Source organism: Bos taurus, chromosome 3 (assembly GCF_002263795.3).
Source record: "Bos taurus isolate L1 Dominette 01449 registration number 42190680 breed Hereford chromosome 3, ARS-UCD2.0, whole genome shotgun sequence".
In the NCBI taxonomy this organism is placed as follows: domain Eukaryota; kingdom Metazoa; phylum Chordata; class Mammalia; order Artiodactyla; family Bovidae; genus Bos; species Bos taurus.
This window is the reverse complement of record NC_037330.1, coordinates 12,507,353-12,528,583: the sequence shown is the minus strand read 5'-3', so window position 1 is coordinate 12,528,583 and position 21,231 is coordinate 12,507,353. Positions and strand designations below refer to the sequence as shown.

General features: G+C 41.7%; 1 protein-coding gene across 1 annotated transcript; it reads right to left on the bottom strand.

The window, feature by feature from the left end:
* Positions 1-1,704: 1,704 nt before the first annotated feature.
* CD5L (CD5 molecule like) lies at positions 1,705-19,663 on the bottom strand. The gene is made up of 7 exons (NM_001102119.1): positions 19,529-19,663; positions 15,229-15,255; positions 12,841-13,164; positions 7,092-7,415; positions 5,532-5,843; positions 4,080-4,400; positions 1,705-2,699 (listed from the first exon to the last, which is right to left on the bottom strand). Exons 1-7 carry the CDS (start codon positions 19,554-19,556, stop codon positions 2,680-2,682), a joined length of 1,356 nt encoding a protein of 451 aa, NP_001095589.1. The 5' UTR covers positions 19,557-19,663; the 3' UTR covers positions 1,705-2,679.
* Between the last annotated feature and the right edge of the window lie 1,568 nt (positions 19,664-21,231).

The window sequence follows — 21,231 nt, the reverse complement described above, 5'->3', positions numbered from 1 at the left end:
TAAGTCAATCAGCCACCCACAACCATAATAATGGGATAGGCTATTTTTCCAGAAAGACTCATTCCTGGCACTTGTGCTGGGACAAGGATTTTAATGTGCACCTATCTTATGTAGAATTGCCTTTAGAGCTGGGTGGGACTGAACCCACAAGTGAGAGCCACTAAACTGAACTGAGAACCTTGGGGTCTTCTCTAACAAGTCAGTTAGGAAGAGAAACAGCATGGAGAAGGCAGACTGTTGTTACCTGCCTTGATGTAAAGTGGCATCATTTCCACTGTGAGAATGGTCCCACCTAGATAAAAGGACCCCTGGCAGCCCTGGTGGCTGGAGGAGCCTGGGACCACCAGTAAACAAGTCCAAATGGGGACTGAGTGTGGCCAATTTGCAGCTGCAGCCTCAGGGTAAATTTCCAGTCCAGGAGAAAAGTATCTCCCTCCCTACTGGAGATTAAGTAGATGCTTGGTGTGTGGCTCCAGCTCCACAGGCCTGGAGGCCCACTGCTGCCCAGGACTCCTGTAGGAATGTGTAGTGAGCATGTGCATGCGGAGCAGTTTGGGAGTTGCTAGAATCCGGAATGGGGCAAGGGTCAGGAGATGCCAGTTACAGGACAGATTCTTCTGGAATAATGCATATGCCAACTGGCAACTCCTAAAATACTCAAGGGGTAACATTTTCATTGAATGCAGAGCTCCACTTTACTCCATTGCCTTGCCAGGGCAGGGGTAGAAATCTGGCTGGGGTACCTTCTAGTAAGACAAACCTGGGATAGACTCGCGGCATGTCCAGGAAGAAGAAACACACATGACTGTTCATGAGCACTCAGTTGTTGTCACTATGCTAATTTCTTCAGGCTCTGATACACTATTTTTACACATGTCCACTTTGGAAATCAAGATAAACAGCCATATTCTTGGGTCAGGAGACACTTTTCTCCTGGACTGTGCTAGCAGGCTAGTGTCAACCTTGTCCTTCAGCTTCTCAATTTCCTCTTTAATGACACATTCTTATTAGACCTCTAAGTCTACCTTTTAGGCTTGTCATGTCTTGCCTTCTTGCTTTTTTGGATCAGTTGGCCTCCTCCAACAGCTGTTGCTTTTATCTGATTGGTTCTCAGGTGTCTTATTGGCTAGAATTTTACTAAAGAACTTTTAATGTAAAATTAAAAGGAAATCAAAATTACTTTTGTGAAATTCCAACCTTGTTCTACTCTACTTAGGATAAAAGAGCTTTTCAGTGACTCAATCAAGGCAGTTCAGCAGGTCTCTAGATTCTGCTGGGTTGGTCAAAAAGTTCATTCAGATTTGTCCATAAGATGTTATGGGAAAACCCAAATGAACTTTTGGCCAACCCAATTGATATTACATGGTTTAGGGACCATGATACTAATCTGTGAGGAAAATCAGGAAGACCTGAGATAACTGATCAAACAGAGGCAAAATCTCTTTGAGCAGACACGATCGATATCAAAGTGTCTATTAGGTCATCTTCTTCTCTTTTGTTAAGCTAAGTTTCTCTATTTTTCCCATGATAGGAAATAGGGAGAAAGTTCTCCATCCAGAGGAGAGAACTATATTACACACATGACTGCATCTGCCAGCAGGTTCTCTTCTAGCTAATCCTACCTGTAAGGCCACCCCTGTAAACTGATGCACCTGCTTTCCCCTTGGGTAGAAAGAGCATACCACACAGAGAGGCAACTCTTGAGACTGTTTAACATCTACTTTATTAGCAAGCATAAACGCAGACACATAACAGGTACTCAACTCAGTCTCAGAGCCTGAGGTTTTTAGTTTGTAGAACCAAGCCATGATTCTCTCCTTAGTATCATTCTGTCTTGCATCAGACTTACAGACCCTAAAATCTGAGTTGACAAAATGATATCATCCGATTGGCATGAGGCACAATGATGGATTCCCCCAAATTCTTTCTGCATCTCTTCCTTTTCCTTCTAGTCTCAGGTCCATACATTTTTCCTGGGGAAATTAAAATACATTTGTGGGATTCTTCTTGTTAAATGCACACCATGTTGGCAAGTTGTATATGGATAGTCAACAAAGGTATTTTATTATGGGCATTCAGAGGGTGTGATATTTCTTTTCCAAGTGTCATGAAAAGGTCTAGGATTACAGGATACTGCTCTGCTCTTGAAAGAATGTGTCTGTTTCTATCAGACCACAGGAGAATAGTGAGATGTTAATTGTTGAAGGTTAAGAAAAAGTGTTGAAGGCTTGAGAAAAAGCATTCAAAGAGCTTTCCCTCAAGTTTCATCTCATTATTTACCCATATTCCCCTTCAAATGTTCCTTTTGTTGTCTCCTTCCTTTCATGTTCTTTACAGACATGTAGGTTTGGCCTTAGAAATGTCCTGTAGTGGTCAAATGAACAGACCTGGGGATCCCAGGCTGGTTAAAAAGAAGCAGGAGGGGCCAGAATCAATGCCAGAGGGTCAGCAGTGAAGAGCAGGTGACTGGGAGGTCATCTTCCTTGGCAAGAGAGAATTCAACAACTCATATCTCCAGGAGGTGATGGGGGTACTTGGCTCTGAGAGCAGAGTGTTCAGATTCTTGCTTAGGGGCTGAGGGAGTGGGAGCTGAGCCTGCAGGCCCAGCACTTGCACTAAGCCATTTGAGGCCAGGAGAAAGCAAAGGACACTCAGGCCCTGCAGGAGTCAGGCCAAACATCAAATGTCAGGCTGCCCTTCTGTAAAGAGAAGAAGAATGTACAGTAAGGATGAGGACATGTCAAGAAGGGATTATTTCATTCAAACTCAAAGAGGTCAAGAAAGAAGACTGGTTCCCAGAATAGGAAAGGGAGGCCCTCCCAGATCCTAATCACATACCTATCTCACACTGATGTGAACCACGTCAGAATCTAGTTCAGTGCCCCAGATGTATTCAACCAGCTCCCATGTGAGTCACAAACCATATTCACTTATATTAGCACTTCTCACCCTCCACAATCACAAAGCTCTTCCAGAGAAATGGAACAAGTATCTCCTTTTGACTAGCTAAGATTAACTAGCCTCAGAATGGCAGGCTCAAGACTCAAACACTAGACTTCCATCACTAAAGCCCTCCTTTTCTGGGCACTAGCTGCTCTTCATATTTTTGATCATCTCTCAGCTCTTACACAATTCCCTGAGTAGGTAACCAGGCAGCCCTGCATGCCACATCCCACACTATTACAAAGCTGGGCTTCAGAGTTGTGACTTTCTTGAGTCAGCCACCCAAGGGCTATGCTTTGCATTTCCTGACTCATATGGGGACAAGTTTTCTGCCTTTACTCTCCTGTGAAGTGAAAGTTAAAGTTGCTCAGTCATGTCCAACACTTTGAGACCCCATGGACTATACTGTCCATGGAATTCCATAGGCCAGAATACTGGAGTGGGTAGCCTTTCCCTTCTCCAAGGGATCTTGCCATCCCAGGATCAAACCCAGGTCTCCCACATTGCAGGCAGATTCTTTACTAGCTGAGCCACAAGGGAAGCCCAACAGTAGAGGGAGGTCTACAATTTACAGCTGGAACCCTGGCTTCTCTGAAAAGACACTCTTATGGATATTCACAAAGAGCCCCCTCCCCCAGCCCCATTCCCACAGATCAATTTAAAATCTGGGTAGTGACAATAGGTAGAAGGAAGTGGGACCATCTCCTACAGTTCTAACTTACAGTTTGAGACCTGGGGTCCTCTAAGTCAACTAATCCTGGGCTGAGCCAAGACTGGTCATTTTATTTCTGCTCCATCATTTGAAAACAATTTTTATGATTTTGGAAAGTTGCTTCTTTTCTCTGACTCTTACTCTCTTCAGATTTAATATAAAGGTGTCAATTCAATAATTTTCAAAACCTCTTTTGTTCTCACATGCAATAACTGTATGGTATGGGATTTTTAAACTATTATTATCATTCTATCCATGACTAGGAGTCTCAAGTAATCCCTTGAAGTAACACAAAGTAGCTAACTATTATGGGCAGCTGCGCAGCAGTAGTAGAATAACACTTACCCTCAGAGTTCACACCCCACCACCCGCTTCTTCACCTCCCTCCATGCCAGTCCCCAAGGGTTCAATCTACGGAGCTTACCCAAGCAGAATACAACCACATCTTCCTTGTGGTTGCAGTCATGATACCCCCAGGACCTATGCTGACACTGCTCCAGGGACTGCTCTTCCCCTTTGCAATGGACATCATCTAGCCAGATGCGCCCATTTCCAGGGACAAACTTTTTCCGTGCTTTGGCAGGTACAAAGATTGGCTTTCCACAGCCCAGTTGCTGGCACACCACCTGCTCCTCCTTTTTCGCCCAGCCGTCATCACAGACAGAGCCCCATATGCCCTTATGCAGCACCTCCAGTCTTCCAGAGCAGCTGGTGTCTCCATTTACCAGCCTCAATTTAAAGGGATCTGCAGGGTCAGGGGATGGAGTGGGGCATGGAAAGAAGAAAAAAAAAAAACAAAACATCATCTACATCCTCATTCAAATCCCATCAGCACTTCTGAAGCTCTCTACCTGCCTGCATTTCTGTGATAATAGCCCTTGTTCTAGTTTCCAATCCATGTGCCCCAGGTCTATTTCTTAAATAAGACCTTTTACTTTCCCATCTAGTTTATAAAAGTCTAATACTTATGAATGACTTTCTAGTAGTTTTTTTTTTAATTGAAGAGTTCAACAAGTACATGGAATTGTGTGTCCTATCCCTATTATATACAATTCAATATAATTATATTTTATATTAATTTAGCACTTAATACTGGAGAAGGCAATGGCACCCCACTCCAGTACTTTTGCTTAGAAAATCCCATGGACAGAGGAGCCTGGTGGGCTGCAGTTCATGGGGTCGCTAGAGTTGGACATGACTGAGTGACTTCACTTTCACTTTTCACTTTCATGCATTGGAGAAGGAAATGGCAACCCACTCCAGTGTTCTTGCCTGGAGAATCCCAGAGAGGGGAAGCCTGGTTGGCTGCTGTCTATGGGGTCGCACAGAGTCAGACACGACTGAAGCGACGCAGCAGCAGCAGCAGCAGGAGCAGCACTTAATACTGTTTAAAGCATTTTCATGTACAAAGGCAAGTATCATTAGCTACATTTTAAAAACTAGAAAATTGATGAGCAGCACAATTAAATAGCTTTGCCATGGTTATTTGCTCCATGAGTGCTAAGCTTAGTCACTCAGTCCTGTTTGACTCTGCTCCTCTGTCCATGAGGATTCTCCAGGCAAGAATAATGGACTTGGTTGCCCTGACCTCCTCCAGGGGATCTTCCCAACCCAGGGATTGAACCCAGGTCTTCCACATTGTGGGCAGATTCTTTACCATCTGACACACCAGGGAAGCCCAAGAATTCTAAAGTAGGTAACCTATCCATCTCCAGGGGATCTTCCAGACCCAGGAATCAAACCAGGGTCTCCTGTATTGTAGTCAGATTCTTTACCAGCTGAGCTACCAGAGTAGTTCTTTATAAACACTGATTAAATAGAACTCTATTTAATCAAATTCATGAATAAACCTAGTCACTGGACTTATAGGTATTACCTTCACATTCAACCCATGTATCCTCATCATGGGTGCAGTTATTATACCCCTCAAGCCCAGAAAGGCAGTGTTGAAGGTCTTCTTCCTGTCCTGAGCATGATACATTGCTCAGCCAGATGAGTCCTTGGCCCTGGGTATCCTTGTTACAACATCTTTTGATCAGTGTGGCCTTCCCACACCCCAGTTGCCGGCACACCACCTTCGCAGCTGAGAGATTCCAGCCTGCTTTGCACACGGTGCCCCATTGCTTTTGGTGCTTCACCTCCAAGCGCCCCTTGCAGCGCCCAGGGCCATCAACCAGCCTCACAGTCCCTGGAATTGTGGGAAAAGAAAGATTAAGTTTCTGCTCCCTGCAAGAACATAGCCTTCCCACATAAGGGGGCTCCTAACTCTGAATCTTTCTCAGAAATAAGAATGAGACGTCAGCATCGGGCACAAACATTTGGTGACTGTTTGTCTAATAACAAACTGTGGGATAACAAAGAGAAACATAGACTAGTCCCTTAGGCAAATCACAGTCTAATGGAAAAGTAGATAGACACGCAGAAAATTATTAATGCATAGACAGCAAATATATGAATGGAATAAAGAAATATAGCAATTATATGTATACAATTGTTGTATATGTGTGTGTGTGTGTATGTATTGGCTTCCCAGGTGGCTCAGTGGGTACAGAATCCACCTGCAATGCAGGAGACTCAGGAAACCTGTCTGGGTTCAATTCCTGAGTGGAAAAGATGTCCTGGAGGAGGGCACGGCAACCCACTCCAGTATTCTTGCCTGGAGCATCCCATGGACAGAGGAGACTGGCAGACTACAGTCCATAGGGTCACAAAGACTCAGACACAACTGAAGTGACTGAGCATGCACTCATGCATATGTATATATACACAATTCTTGTGTGTTGGTTTCCTATGAGCATATCCTGTCTACCTAACTAGATGATAGACTCCTTGAGAACTGATAAACTTACATTATATTTTGGGAGCTCATTTCTTCCCCATAACTCCATCTGAGCTTTAGATACATATGTTTAGTGGTTATTAGATCTGTGCATATTTGTGTGTGTGAAGAAGAGAATCAGGTTCTTGGATAGATTGAAACAAAGAAAAACTAAGATTGAAACTAAGACAAAATCATTAGGTCAATCAAATGCGTGCTAAGTCGCTTCAGTCATGTCCAACTCTGTGTGACCCTATGGACTGTAGCCCACCGAACTCCTTTGTCCCTTGGATGCTCCAGGCAAGAATACTGGAGTGGGTTGCTGTGCCCTCCTCCAGGGGATCTTCCCCACCCAGGGACTGAACCCACATCTCTTAAGTCTCTGCATTGGCAGGTGGGTTCTTTATCACTAGTGCCACTGCTCAACCAAGGAGGAGTAACAGTTCTAGATGAGGATATGTTTGTCTCCAGGGTCCACAGTTGAGAAACGGTGAGAAATAAAGGACAGGAATCAGTTAACCATTAGTTCATGGTGGAGAATAAAGATAAAGAGGACAAAGAGTGGTCATGCGGGGTATGGGCAGTTGGCATATAGTCTTTGAGTCCTGCCATACTCACTCTCACATATTGCCCCTGCATCCTCGCTGTGGGAGCAATCAAAAACGTCTTCCACCCGGTCACATTCAATCAATTCATCCTCCGTCCCATTGCAGTTGACGTCTTGGATGAAGATTTTTTGTTTTTCATCTGCCAGTGGCTTATACAAATTACGACTTGGTGTCCCCTTGGCTGCTCCACAGCCCAGCTCCCGGCACACCACTTCCACGTCTTTCATGTTCCAGCCGTTGTCACACACAGTGCCCCACTCGCCATTCCGTTCCACTTCCACCCGCCCTTCACAGCGATGGGGACCTCTCACCAGTCGCACTTTGGGAGGAGACTCTGCAAAGAAATGAGATATTGGTTGGAGATTAGGAGTGGCCCAGAGAGTATGTATGCAGTGTTTTGGAATTCTTCTACCACTTTCAGGATGTGGAAAACTGAAGGGTGAGAAAGTGGGAGTCAAAAGGGAAGACAAGGAAGAGGAGCTCCAGGACTCCATCTCTGAGTTCTGGTTCTGCTACACTCTTGTATTATTATTATTATTATTTAAACTGTATTTTCATTTGGCCCTTTGCAAAACTTGGAAAAACAGGCTTAATATCCCTACCTTTGGATTTGGTACAAATAAGTGCTTCATATGATTATTTCAAAAGTATATTTTCTAACAGGAATTAAGATGCACCATGCTATAATGATCATAAATACGTTGCATAAAATTTTAGTTTGTCTTATAATTACCTTTCTGCCAAATAAAGTATAGCATATATATATATGCATTTTGTGTGAAATTTGAACAAAATCTGTATTTCAGCTAATAATACTGTATCACAAGTTAGCTCCCTGTTTGTTTGTTTTAACAACATAGTATTCCTTTATATTCTCAGAATTGGATTAGAACTTTCAAGCCTCATTCAGTTTTTTTTTAAATCTAAGATAATAAACTTTCTAGATTACCAGCAGTGATCCTAGAGGCCAAAATATGTGGAACTATATCAAAGTTTTGAGTGAATATAAATTAGAAATCTAGCATTCTATTCATACTAGGTCAAACAAGTGAAGGCAAAAAGTCATAAGTGTTTTAGCTAAGCAAAAAATTATATATTTTCTAAAATATATATATTATACAAACTATATATATATATGTATACCAAGGCTTTTCTACTATGCTTGATAAAGGCTTGAGAGAGAACATCAAAAAAAAAAATGATGGAGAAACTGGAAAACATAAACTAAATGAAACTAAAACATGAAGCACTGAACATGAAATAGAAAAATTGAAACAGACCAGATAAAAGTAAAAGGTCATCATATATCCAGTTGTTTTTAAACATGGTGGCTCATTAGAAATGCAACTGGAGCTTTGGAAATAAAAAGCAGTCCCTCAGAATTTGCATTTTTCAAAAATTTCCAAGATAATTCTAATATGCATCTGGATTTTGAAAAGTGACTACAGGTTTTTCTATTAAAAGGTAGTTTTAGTGATATGGAATTCTTTTATTTTTCTGTTGACCAGAAAAATGGCCAATGGTATTAAACAGCCACTAATTACATAATGACAATAACAAAAGATGTTTTAGTTTCACAATCAATAGCCAGACAAAAAATAAAAGATAACTACAATTGCAAGGCATTATAGAAACATGATTAACCTAGCAATATAAAAAAATTACATAAATTTGGGGAGTTAAGTAGAGTGCTATGATAAGTGTAAGTGCATACATGCACATGTTCTCATCCACCCCGTCAGTCTAAGTCTTGTGGTTGGTGTATTTAATTCATTTACATTTAAGTTAATTTTCCATATGTATGATCCTGTTACCATTTTCTTAATTGTTTTAGGTTTATTTTGTGTATGTCTTTTCCTTCTCTTGTGTTTCCTGCCTAGAGAAGTTTCTTTAGCATTTGTTGTAAAGCTGGTTTGGTGGTGCTGAATTCACTTAACTTTTGCTTGTTTGGAAAGCTTTTGATTTCTCCATCAAATCTGATTGGGAGTCTTGCTGGGTAATGTATTCTTAGTTGCAGGTTTTTCTTTCTTCACTTTAAATATATCATACCATTCTCTTCTGGCTTGTAGAGTTTCTGTTGAGAAATCAGCTTACAACCTCATGGGAGTTCCCTTATATGTTATTTGTCATTTTTCCCTTGTTGCTTTTAATATTTTATCTTTGTCTTTAACGTTTGTCAGTTTGATTACTATGTGTGTGTCTCAGTGTGTTCCTCCTTGAATTTATCCTGCCTGGGACTCTGCACTTCCTGGACTTGTTTAACTATTTCTTTTCCATGTTAGGGAAATTTTCATCTACTTTTCAAATATTTTCTTCGGTCCTTTCTCTCTTCTCCTTCTGGGACCCCTATAATGCAAATGCTGGAGTGTTTACTGTTGTCTCAGAGGCCTCTCAGTCTGGTATTCATTGTTTTCATTCTTTTTTCTATATTCTGTTCTGTGGCAGCGATTTTCACCATGAAGTCCTCCAGGTCACTTATCTGTTCTTCTGCCTCAGTTATTCTGCTACTGATTCCTTCTAGTGTATGGTTCATCTCTGTTGGTTTTTTAGTTCTTACAGGTCTTTGGCAAACATTTTTTCCATCTTCTCCATTCTATTTCTGAGATCCTATGATCTTTACTATCATTATCTTCACCATGATTATTCTGAATTCTTTTACTGGAAGGTTGCCTATCTCTACTTCCTTTAGTTGTTTTTCTGGGGCTTTATCTTGTCCCTTAATCTGGGACATAACCCTGTGATTTTTCATCCTGATTAACTTTCTGTAATGTGCTTTTCATTCTAGCCACTGTGGGATTGTGGTTCTTTGACTACAGATTGAACCTATTTCCCCTGCACTGAAAGCATGGAGATGTCTAGATATAATTTGGGCTAAACAACCTGACTCTCTCTCTCAGTATCAGTGATCCACTCCCAACCATCCTTGCTACTTCCCATGACATTTTCCCATGTCCAAGAACCTAGCTCAGAAGAAATACAGAGAGTGCTGAGTAAGGGAAGAGTCAGAGCCTCGAAGTCTCAGAGCCCTAAAACTGGGTCTAGAAGACTGTACGTGTTTGGAGTGGGAGATGGGCTTCACAGAGTCTCCAGGTAAATTCTTTTTTTTTTTTTTAAACTTCCTTATGCATTTAGTTTATTTTTTAAACAGCAATTTGTGCTGTATTTAAGTCATTTACATATGTGTGTGTTACCTGCTAAATTAAGAATCTTTGAATGTCAAGAAGCAGATATTATTCAAGTCTCTATATTACCCAGAGTACCTCCCAGTTCAGTTCAGTTAACTTCAGTAGCTTAGTCATGTCTGATTCTTTGTGACCCCATGGACTACAGGACACCAGGCTTCCCTGTCCATCACCAATTCCCAGAGCTTGTTCAAACTCATGTCCTTCGAGTCAGTGATGCCATCCAATTATCTCATCCTCTGACATCCCCTTCTCTTCCTGCTTTCAGTTTTTCCCAGCATCAGGGTCTTTTCCAAGGAGTCAGTTCTTTGCATCAGATAGCCAAAGTATTGGAGCTTTAGCTTCAGCATTAGTCCTTCCAATGAATTTTCAGGACTGATTTCCTGTAAGATTGACTGGTTTGATCTCCTTGCAGTCAAGGGACTCTCAAGAGTCTTCTCCAACACCACAGTTCAAAAGCATCAATTCTTTGGTGCTCAGCCTTCTTTATGGTCCAGCCCTCACATCCATACATGACTACTGGAAAAACCATAGCTATGACTAGTTGGACCTTTGTTGGCAAAGTAATGTCTGTGCTTTTTAATATGTTGTTTAGGTTGGTCATGGCTTTTCTTCCAAGGAGCAAACGTCTTATAATTTCATGGCTGCAGTCACCATTTGTAGTGACTTTGGAGCCCAAGAAAATAAAGTCTGTCACTCTTTCCATTGTTTCCCTGTCTATTTGCCATAAAGTGATAGGACCGGATGCCATGGTCTTAGTTTTCTGAATGTTGAGTTTTAAGCCAGCTTTTTCACTCTCCTCTTTCACTTTCATCAAGAGTTTCCCCAGTTTCTTTTTGCTTTCTGCCATAAGGGTGATGTCACCTGCATGTGGTGGGGGTGGTGGTTTAGTCGCTAAGTCGTGTCTGACTATTGCAACCCCGTGGACTGTAGTCTGCCAGGCCCTCTTGTCCATGGGATTCTCCAGGCAAGAATACTGGAGTGGGTTGCCACTTCCTTCTCCAGGTCCAGGTAAATTCTGAGGAAATCAAAACTTAGACATGAAGTACAGAGGACTGTGTAGGGAGACAAGGGACAAGCCTATCAGGAAACAAACTTCTGGATACTACATTCCAAGTACTGTTTTATGAACACAGAGAACAGTGATGATCAAGATAGTTAGCATTGCTGTCCTCAAGAGGATTCTATTTAATAGGCTTGAAGCAATCCCATCAAGTCCTCTCAGCCCAGAGAGATATAGTGATAAAGAAGATCTAAGTTTGCCAAGCCTTCAGGGAGAGGACTGTTGTACCTGGAGGGACAACATTTGGACTTGTGGCTTGTGGTTTATCAGACTATGAACAGTATATGAAAATATGGGCTACAATGAATGACTCAGATACCTATAAGAATGAACTACAATTGCTCAGGGCCCAAATTTCTAATGCCTATATATATATATATGTAATTGTTGTTGTATTCCTTTATTCCTTTCATATATTTGCTTTCTATGCATTAATAACTTTCTGTGTGTCTATGTCCTTTTCAATTAGACTGTGATTTGGCTAAGGGACTAGTCTATTATATACATATATATTAATATAATATATACTATATATATAATTGTTGTATATGAATACATGTATATATATATATATATATATATATATATATAGGATTCCCAGGTGGCTCAGTGAGTTCAGAATCCACCTGGGTTCAATCCCTGGGTGGAAAATATCTCCTGGAGGAGGGCATGGCAAACCCACTCCAGTATTCTTGCCTGGAGCATCCCATGGACAGAGGAGACTGGCAGACTACAGTCCATAGAGTCACAAAGAGTCAGACACAACTGAAGCGACTGAGCATGCACTCATTCATACATATATATATACACAGTTGTTGTGTGTTGGTTTCCTATGAGCATCTCCTGTCTACCTAACTAGATGATAGTCTCCTTGAGAACTGAAAAACTTACATTATATTTTTGGAGCTCATTTCTTCCCCATAATTCCAACTGAGCTTTAGATACAAATGTTTAGTGGTTATTAGATCTGTGCATGTTTGTGTGTGTGAAAAAGAGAATCAGGTTCTTGGATATCAGGTTCTTGGAATCAGGTTCAGGTTCTTTGTTTTCTTGAAACAAAGAAAAACTAAGATTGAAACTAAGACAAAATCATTAGGTCAACCAAGTGTGCATGCTAAGTCGCTTCAGTCGTGTCCAACGCTGTGTGACCCTATGGACTGTAGCCCACCAGACTCCTCTGTCCATTGGATTCTCCAGGCAAGAATAGTGGAATGGGTTGCTGTGCCCTCCTCCAGGGGATCTTCCCCACCCAGGGACTGAACCCACGTCTCTAAGTCTCTGCATTGGCAGGTGGGTTCTTTATCACTAGTGCCACTGCTCAACCAAGGAGGAGTAACAGTTCTAGATGAGGATATGTTTGTCTCCAGGGTCCACAGTTGAGAAAGAGTGGGAAGTGAAGGACAGGAATCAGTTAACCATTAGTTCATGGTGGAGAATAAAGATAAAGAGGACAAAGAGTGGTCATGCGGGGTATGGGCAGTTGGCATATAGTCTTTGAGTCCTACCATACTCACTCTCACATATTGCCCCTGCATCCTCGCTGTGGGAACAATCAAAAACGTCTTCCACCCGGTCACATTCAATCAATTCATCCTCCGTCCCATTGCAGTTGACGTCTTGGATGAAGATTTTTTGTTTTTCATCTGCCAGTGGCTTATACAAATTACCACTTGGTGTCCCCTTGGCTGCTCCACAGCCCAGCTCCCGGCACACCACTTCCACGTCTTTCAAGTTCCAGCCATCATCACACACAGTGCCCCACTCGCCATTCCGTTCCACTTCCACCCGCCCTTCACAGCGATGGGGACCTCTCACCAGTCGCACTTTGGGAGGAGACTCTGCAAAGAAATGAGATATTGGCTGGAGATTAGGAGTGGCCCAGGGAGTACTCAGGTATGTATGCAGTCTTCTTGGAATTCTACTACCATTTTCAGGATGTGGAGAATTGAAGGGTGAGAAAGTAGTGGTCAAAAGGGAAGACAAGGAACAGGAGCTCCAGGACACCATCTCTGAGTTCTGGTTCTACTACACTCTTTTATTATTATTATTATTTAAACTTTTTTTTTTTTTTTTTTTGGCCCTTGGTGAAACTTGGAAAAACAGGTTTAATATCCCTACCTTTGACTCTGTATTTGTGGCCTGTGGTCTATCAGACTATGAGCAGTATATGACAACATGGGCTACGTGAAACAATTCAGACACCTCTGTGAATGTAATACAATTTCTTAGGACCCAAATTTCTACTACTTTGTCTCAACTCTGCACAAACTCCCTAGAACATGGCATCAACCCCAGAAGAAGTAGTTGGGTGAAAGACATCTGACCTGGTTGATTTTAAGCTGCATTGAGAAATTTCTATTTGATTTATTAATTTGTTCTTGTTTCTCTCCTCTTTTCTATAATTTCTTGAGGGAAATTACATGAGGAATGGAGGTTAGAGACAAAAATTAAAATTGAACTATAAAAAACTAAGAAAAGTTACCATTGTTGCACTCTGAAGTTTAAGGCATGTGGTTATAATTCAAGAAAAGTCATCTAGAAATAACTTCTGGATCATTGTAAGTACGATTAGAGTTTGGATAGGCATTACTGTTTGCTCTAGCAAATATTTGATATCAGGATCATGCACAGGCTATTTTATTTTATTCTGAGTTATAAAATTCTGGGTTTATTTTTTATTTGGCCATGCCACATGGCATGTGGGATCTTACTTCCTCAACCAGGAATCAAATCCAACACCCTGCATTGGAAGCATGGCATCTTAACTGCTGGACCACCAGGGAAGCCCTCAAATTTTGGTTTTAAATAAGTTTTCCTTTTCCACGGAGTAGAGGACTAGATCACATTGTAGGAGAGAAGAAATGTGTTTAAGAGAGAGAAAGAGAATATACATCAAAGAAGTGCAGCTAAAGGGAAAAGAAGGGCTGAGAAGATTTAAAAGTTAGAGAGAAGAACAAAGGAGCTCATCAGGGCAGTTGTGTCCTAGACAGTGTTTTAGCCTACTTTATTAGCTGAGGGCTTGAGAGACAAGGACCCAGGGTGGGTCCTCCCTCCCTGGATATAAAGAGAGCAGCTGTCTCCTGGCACTTGCAGCAAGGCATAACTCTGGAGGCCAGAGAAGAAAAACCAGGTCATCTGGAGTACTGGACTGGGACCCAGAAGCAGCATTTCTTTAAGGAAGCAAATTGATCAAGCAGGGTGTAAGATCCTCCACATTCATAGCAGAGTTTGCAGCTGCCCCTCTTTCATAAAGCCTCTACTATCAAGAGAAAGAATAGGTTGAAGAGACAATGTCAAAGAAACTCGTAATCCTTAACCAGTCCCCTTGATTTTTGGACCACCAGAGGCTTCCTCTTCCACAGACTAATTCTCTTTGTGCTTCCCCATTCTCTCCTCAGTTGAACTGTTTGTGCTCTGCTGAAAGTCTCCTTGAAAAGGTGGGCAGTGGCCACTGAAATCCAGCCTGCACTCTGCTGATGAAACCATGAGGTGCACAGAGGCTGGTGCATTTCTAGTTCAATGATAACATTAAAGTTGGCAGAGAGACCAGGAAGTAGTAGAATATAGAAGGGCAGAAGAAAGTTTATTTCCCAGAAGGTGAGGTATCTTCTGAGCCTGAAAGAAAACCATCTGCTTTGTTACATAATGGAGCTAGAGCTGGGCTAACATCTTGGGTCACACAGGCCAAATGGAAAGGAATCCCTTTGCAGTATAAACCATTCAAATTTTCTCTAAGTTTTGGAAGTGGAAATCTACCCATATAAGACTGGTGGGTTGGGAAACCAGAAAGAAAATCTACTGGGGCTCTTTTGAACCACAGCCACTCTCCCTGGCCACAGGAAATCAAAATTTCCACTCTCCAGAGCTGAAAGTCCACCCTCTTAGGACCCCAAAATTCTTACCTAGAAGTCCAGGTCCAGTGCTAAAGGCTGAGCAAATAAAAAAGAAAGAAAGAGAGAAAGAAGTGAATGAGATCAAGTAGTCAATTGCCAAAGCTTTGTTCAAAAACACAACTCTCTAGAAAGTTTTCTTGAACTTTGTGAGACAGAGGTAAATACACAGCCTCCAAGGTTAGACCTTGTTGAGACCTTCTCCTTCTCCTTCTCCTAGAATGACCAGGCTAAAAAAACACATGGAAACTAAGAGCCAAAAAGATCCATTTTACCATGGCTTATTAGACTTATCATGTTCCCTTTCCATCTGATGTTGGCTCTACCCCAGGCATGGATAGATTTGATTTTCGATTTTAATCTATTAGATTGATCGGTGATGACCACCTAAACTAGAAGTGTGGTGATGTAGTATCTGAGTCCAACAGGAAAACATGTTGGAGGTTTCTGGGAAGATGTGTTGGGGCCACTGTGAGAGAAGCAAGAGAGACTCCATCTGGAAGCCTGTCATCCATCTTAAAGACTGGATGTGAACTGGGACTGAACCCTGCCCAAGAGTGAGAAAACCTTTGCTAGTGAAAACCAGGTCTGCTGGAGACTTCCCTCCCTACAGATGACAAACGGAGATTGTAGTTGAGGTCAGACTGCCCCGGTTAGATTAACCATGGAGATATCCACCTTGATGTATAATCATTGCCCCCCCACCCCCCTTAACCTTAATTGTTTGTTCTCCTAGCACCTATTTGTTGTAAAACTCAATCATATACAACAAAGAGGTTGCTAACATGTAACCAGTCACATAGCGGTGGCAGGGGTCGGGTGGGGGGGTGTATAAAACTGGGCCTCTCAGAAACATCAGGGTCCTTGTTGGGAACTATTCCCCTTGGACCCGCTGGCATAATAAACTGTACTCCACTCTCTTGAGTGTCCTCTGAGGTATGCTTTGCAACTCCGGATTCCACAACAGATGCACGGTTGGGGAGGATAAAGATGTCTTGAAAGGCATATGAGAGGGTAACAAGCAGGAAGGCTAGGGGTCCCCAAGTGGAAGAAATAAACTACAAATGTCAAATGTTTGTTTGTTTGTTTTCCTTCTCTATACAAAATTAAAAGGAGGGTTCTTTTAAAATTCTGTGTTGCCATGACAACACCTGGTTCCACCTGAACTTAACTTTTCTCAAACCTTGAGCTAACCAATGCATTTTTCTTATGGAAATGTTTTTCTTAAGCTATGTTGATGTATTTACCTTATTTATGTTTCTTCAAGTCTGTTCACCAAAGACTCAGAACCCATAATGGCTCAAAACATCAGTATATTTTACTCATGGAAGTGTTCCCCTTCAGATGTCTATGTCAGAAGCTTTCTCTATCTATTTTATACTTTAATAAAACTTGATTACACAAAAAGCTCTGGCAACGCAGCCTCATCACTGGCCCCAGGTTGAATGCCTCTCCTCCAGAGGCCAAGAATCCCAGCATCATTCACAGTTCATAGCAGCAACCTTTCACATAAAGGAAAATGGCAGTATTTTTCTGTGTTCACTGACACTGCATTTAGACAATGGTAAGCAAACTTTTGTGTGAAAGGCCAAATAGCAAATATTTTAGGCTTCATGGGCTATACAGTCTCTGTTATAACCAATCAGCTCTGTCAATGCAACCATATACATGTAAATGAATAAGCCTGGCTGTGTTCCAATAAACCTTTATTTATGAACAATTAAATTTAGATTTTGTGTCATTCTCATGTGCCACAAAATATTATTCTTTTGACTTTTCCCACAGTTTAAAAATGTAATATCCATTCTTAGTTTGCAGGCTGTAGTTTGCTGAACCTGGTTAAGAATGCAGAAAGCAGTTCTATGCTAATTCCCAAACTTCCAGGTTTAAGTATCAGCACATCTTTGAATGATCAGAGTTTCTTCCTACAAGATCTCTTTGTAATCAGACTCATCTACTCATTAGGCTCCATCCCAATGCAAACTTTGAGAGATGGTGAAGGACAGGGAAGTCTGACATGCTGCAGTCCAGGGGGTTGCAAAGAGACAGACACGACTTAGCTACTGAACAATAGCAAATGCTATACAGAGAGTGCTGTGACTATCAGTGGTCTCTGAAACCCAGTATTTTGAACTTCAAAACTCATCATCCCCCAACACCACCCCATCTTATAGGATCTTTCTGAAGAAGTTAGTATCATTGGACTTCCAGCCTAGAGCTTTTTAGGCAAATCCATCTATTTCATTGACTTGTCCTGGAATATTTTCTTCCAAATATTTGCTTTGCCTTATGATCCACTGCTGGGCATACACACTGAGGAAACCAGAAGGGAAAGAGACACATGTACCCCAATGTTCATCGCAGCACTGTTTATAACAGCCAGGACATGGAAGCAACCTAGATGCCCATCAGCAGATGAATGGATAAGAAAGCTGTGGTACATATACACAATGGAGTATTACTCAGCCATTAAAAAGAATACATTTGAATCAGTTCTAATGAGATGGATGAAACTGGAACCTATTATACAGAGTGAAGTAAGCCAGAAAGAAAAACACCAATACAGTATACTAACACATATATATGGAATTTAGAAAGATGGTAACAATAACCCTGTGTACGAGACAGCAAAAGAGGCACCGATGTATAGATCAGTCTTATGGACTCTGTGGGAGAGGGAGAGGGTGGGGAGATTTGGGAGAATAGCATTGAAACATGTATAATATCATGTATGAAACGAGTCACCAGTCCAGGTTCGATGCACAGTACTGGATGCTTGGGGCTGGTGCACTGGGACGACCCAGAGGGAGGGGAGGGGAGGGAGGAGGGTGGAGGGTTCAGGATGGGGAATGCGGGTATACCTGTGGCGGATTCATTTCGATATTTGGCAAAACTAATACAATATTGTAAAGTTTAAAAATAAAATAAAATTAAAACAAAAAAAAAGAAAAAAAAAATAATTGGTTGATAACAACATGATTCAAAAAGACTTTGTCTGCAATTGCCTAAAACTCAAGGTTATATCATGCATAGCACTCTACAAGTCTAATAAAGAACAGAAAGCATGTATATATGCAAAGGAAACTGAATGTGAGGAGCCTGATAGGTGTGAAAGTGACCAAGCCCAGAGGTGACTTGAGAACTCTGTAGTGGGGTTGATCACCATGAGTATCACGGATCAGAAAGACTTCATGAAGGAGGTGCAACTGAAGATAAGCCTAAGAGATTCAATAGTAACTTCACAACAGGAGGTGGGGGACTATCTGCTAGGTAACATAAGGGGTGTATGGGCATTTAGGACTGTGACCAGCACTGTGCATAGGACACACAAATGCCCAACTGAGAGGCCGGTAGGTTTCAGTGGTATACTGGATCATCAGGAAAATTAAAATGGATGTGACTGATTAGGGAAGGGACCTAGCAGGCTCTTTTATCTTGTGGAAAGGTTCCTAACAAACCTCTGAGGAACATAACATTACTTCATAGATGAAAATGAGATTTCTGAGGGCTATGATAACTTTAAAATTCAGACAGCTAAGAAATCAAAGAGCAAAAACTGAAATCCAGATCTCTTTGATTCCAAAATCCCAAAATACTCTAAATTAATCTGAGCAACAAGAAACTGGGAAAAACTAGGGAAACACATGAAATACATTTGAGAGGAATCAATATGATCAATGAAAGGTGTTTGTCCTGCAGTTCTACTTCCTTTTCTTGCTATTACCCATGGTCCATTTATTTGTCTTTTTATAAATAGTGCATTTAGGAAAATTTGTGTGAAAAAGCAATAGTATAAACTATTACTGAATAAATAGTGTGAATATAGGGAAATATAAAGTTTTCTAGTAATCAAGATGGATTATAAATTGAGTATAGATTCCAAGAAGGCAATGGCAACCCACTCCAGTACTCTTGCCTGGCAAATCCCATGGACGGAGGAGCCTGGTGGGCTGCAGTCCATGGGGTCGCTAGGAGTCAGACACGACTGAGAGACTTCACTTTTACTTTTCACTTTCATGCATTGGAGAAGGCAATGGCAACCCACTCCAGTGTTCTTGCCTGGAGAATCCCAGGGACGGGGGAGCCTGGTGGGCTGCCGTCTCTGGGGTTGCACAGAGTCGGACACGACTGAAGCGACTTAGCAGTAGCAGCAGCATAGATTAAGTGGCTTTGGGGATTTAGAATAATTACCAGATATAGAGAAAGGAGGAGTGTAGGGAAGAGCCTTTCCCTGAAAGATACCTAGATCTGTACCAGATGGGCAGTTCCATAGTACTCTGAAGCCTGGACCCAAAGGAGCAGAAATACTCACCAAAGATCAAGAAGAAAAACAGAGCCATGTCCCAGATGGCTGAAGATAGTGAACTGAAATAGAAGGCTGGAAGGAGGCCCCACAACAGGAATATGCAGCTTTGGTTGCAAGTGTGCAGTGAGGAGGGAAGGAGGCAAGTCTTGTCTGCAGCAGAGGCTTTATCAGATGACTAGAAACCAATGGGCTCAGAGGTCAGGACTGATAGAGCTGGACTTGCTGAATTCAGCATGCCCCAGAGGAAGGGAGGTGGCTGGAATTGGCAGAAAGATGAAGAAAACAAACAAAAATCCAAAGCTGCTACGCTTTGGTTCTGCTGTAATCCCAGCTCCATGGAGCTCTGCTTTAGTCCCCTCATTATGTAAACAAGGAAAACAACTCCCATAAGGAAAGGCAAGTACCAAGAATAAGGGCCATTTCACATTAGAAGATCAAGCAATGCTTGATTCTCATGTATGGTTTGTGGGGGTTAATAAGCCAATTTCAATTCTTTCCTTCCAGATGGAGGTGACTGGAAAATCTAGAGGCCAAAGATCATAGAACAATTCCAAAGTTGCCCTTGAAGCCACCATAATCCAGAGTCACGATGGCAATCCAGAGTCAAGATGCCAATCTTTGCAAATATGGCTTGATTTATTTCTCTCAAACCAGCTTCTCCAGTGCTAAGTAGAGGGCCTAGTACATGGATCTGCTCTTCTGTGCTTGTCCTGAATTATGCCCATCTTTGGAAACTGAATGGAAGCAGGTTCTTGTCATAACGAAATCAGGTTGTTCTTAAGTCTAAGATATGATGGACAGGGAGTTCCAGAAAAACATTTACTTCTGCTTCATTGACTATGCTAAAACCTTTGCGTGGATCACAACAAACTGGAAAATTCTGAAGTGCGAGACCCAGACCACCTTACCTGTCTCCTGAGAATCTTGTATGCAGGTCAAGGAGGAACAGTTAGTATAGGACAGGGAGGTATATTCAATATTTGTAGTACCCTATAAGGGAAAAGAATCTGAAAATATACGTGTGTTTATAACTGAATCACTTTGCTATACAGTTGAAACTAACACAACATTGTAAATCAACTATACTTCAATAATAATAATAGTGAAAAGAAAAAACTAAACAGCCTCTTGATGAGGGTGAACAAGGAGAGTGAAAAAGCTGGCTTGAAATTCAACTTTAAAAAAACTAATATCATAGCATCTGGCCCCATCACTTCATGACAAATAGATGGGGAAACAGTGACAGACTTTATTTTCTTGGGCACCCACTGTGGGTGGTAACTGAAGCCATGAAATTAAGATGCATGCTCCTTGGAAGGAAGGTTATGATCAACCTAGACAGCATATTTAAAAGCAGAGACATTACTTTGCCGACAAAGGTCTGTCTGGTCAAGGCTATGGTTTTTCCAGTAGTCATGTATGGATGTGAGAGTTGGACTATAAAGAAAGCTGAGCACTGAAGAATTATTGCTTTTGAACTGTGGTGTTGGAGAAGACTCTTGAGAGTCCCTTGGACTGTTAGGAGATCCAACCAGTCCATCCTAAAGGAGATCAGTCCTGGGTGTTCATTTGAAGGTCTGATGTTGAAGCTGAAACTCCAATATTTTGGCCACCTGATGCGAAGAACTGGCTCATTTGAAAAGACCTTGATGCTGGGAAAGATTGAGGGCAGGAGGAGAACAGGATGAGATGGTTGGATGACACCACCG

Coding starts and splice junctions, on each gene's coding strand:
- CD5L (NM_001102119.1), bottom strand. CDS start 19,556: ATGGCTCTGTTTTTCTTCTTGATCTTTG. Junction 13,165..15,228: donor CACTGGACCTGGACTTCTAG/GTAAGAATTTTG, acceptor ATTTCTTTGCAG/AGTCTCCTCCCAAAGTGCGA. Junction 4,401..5,531: donor TACATGGGTTGAATGTGAAG/GTAATACCTATA, acceptor CTGACCCTGCAG/ATCCCTTTAAATTGAGGCTG.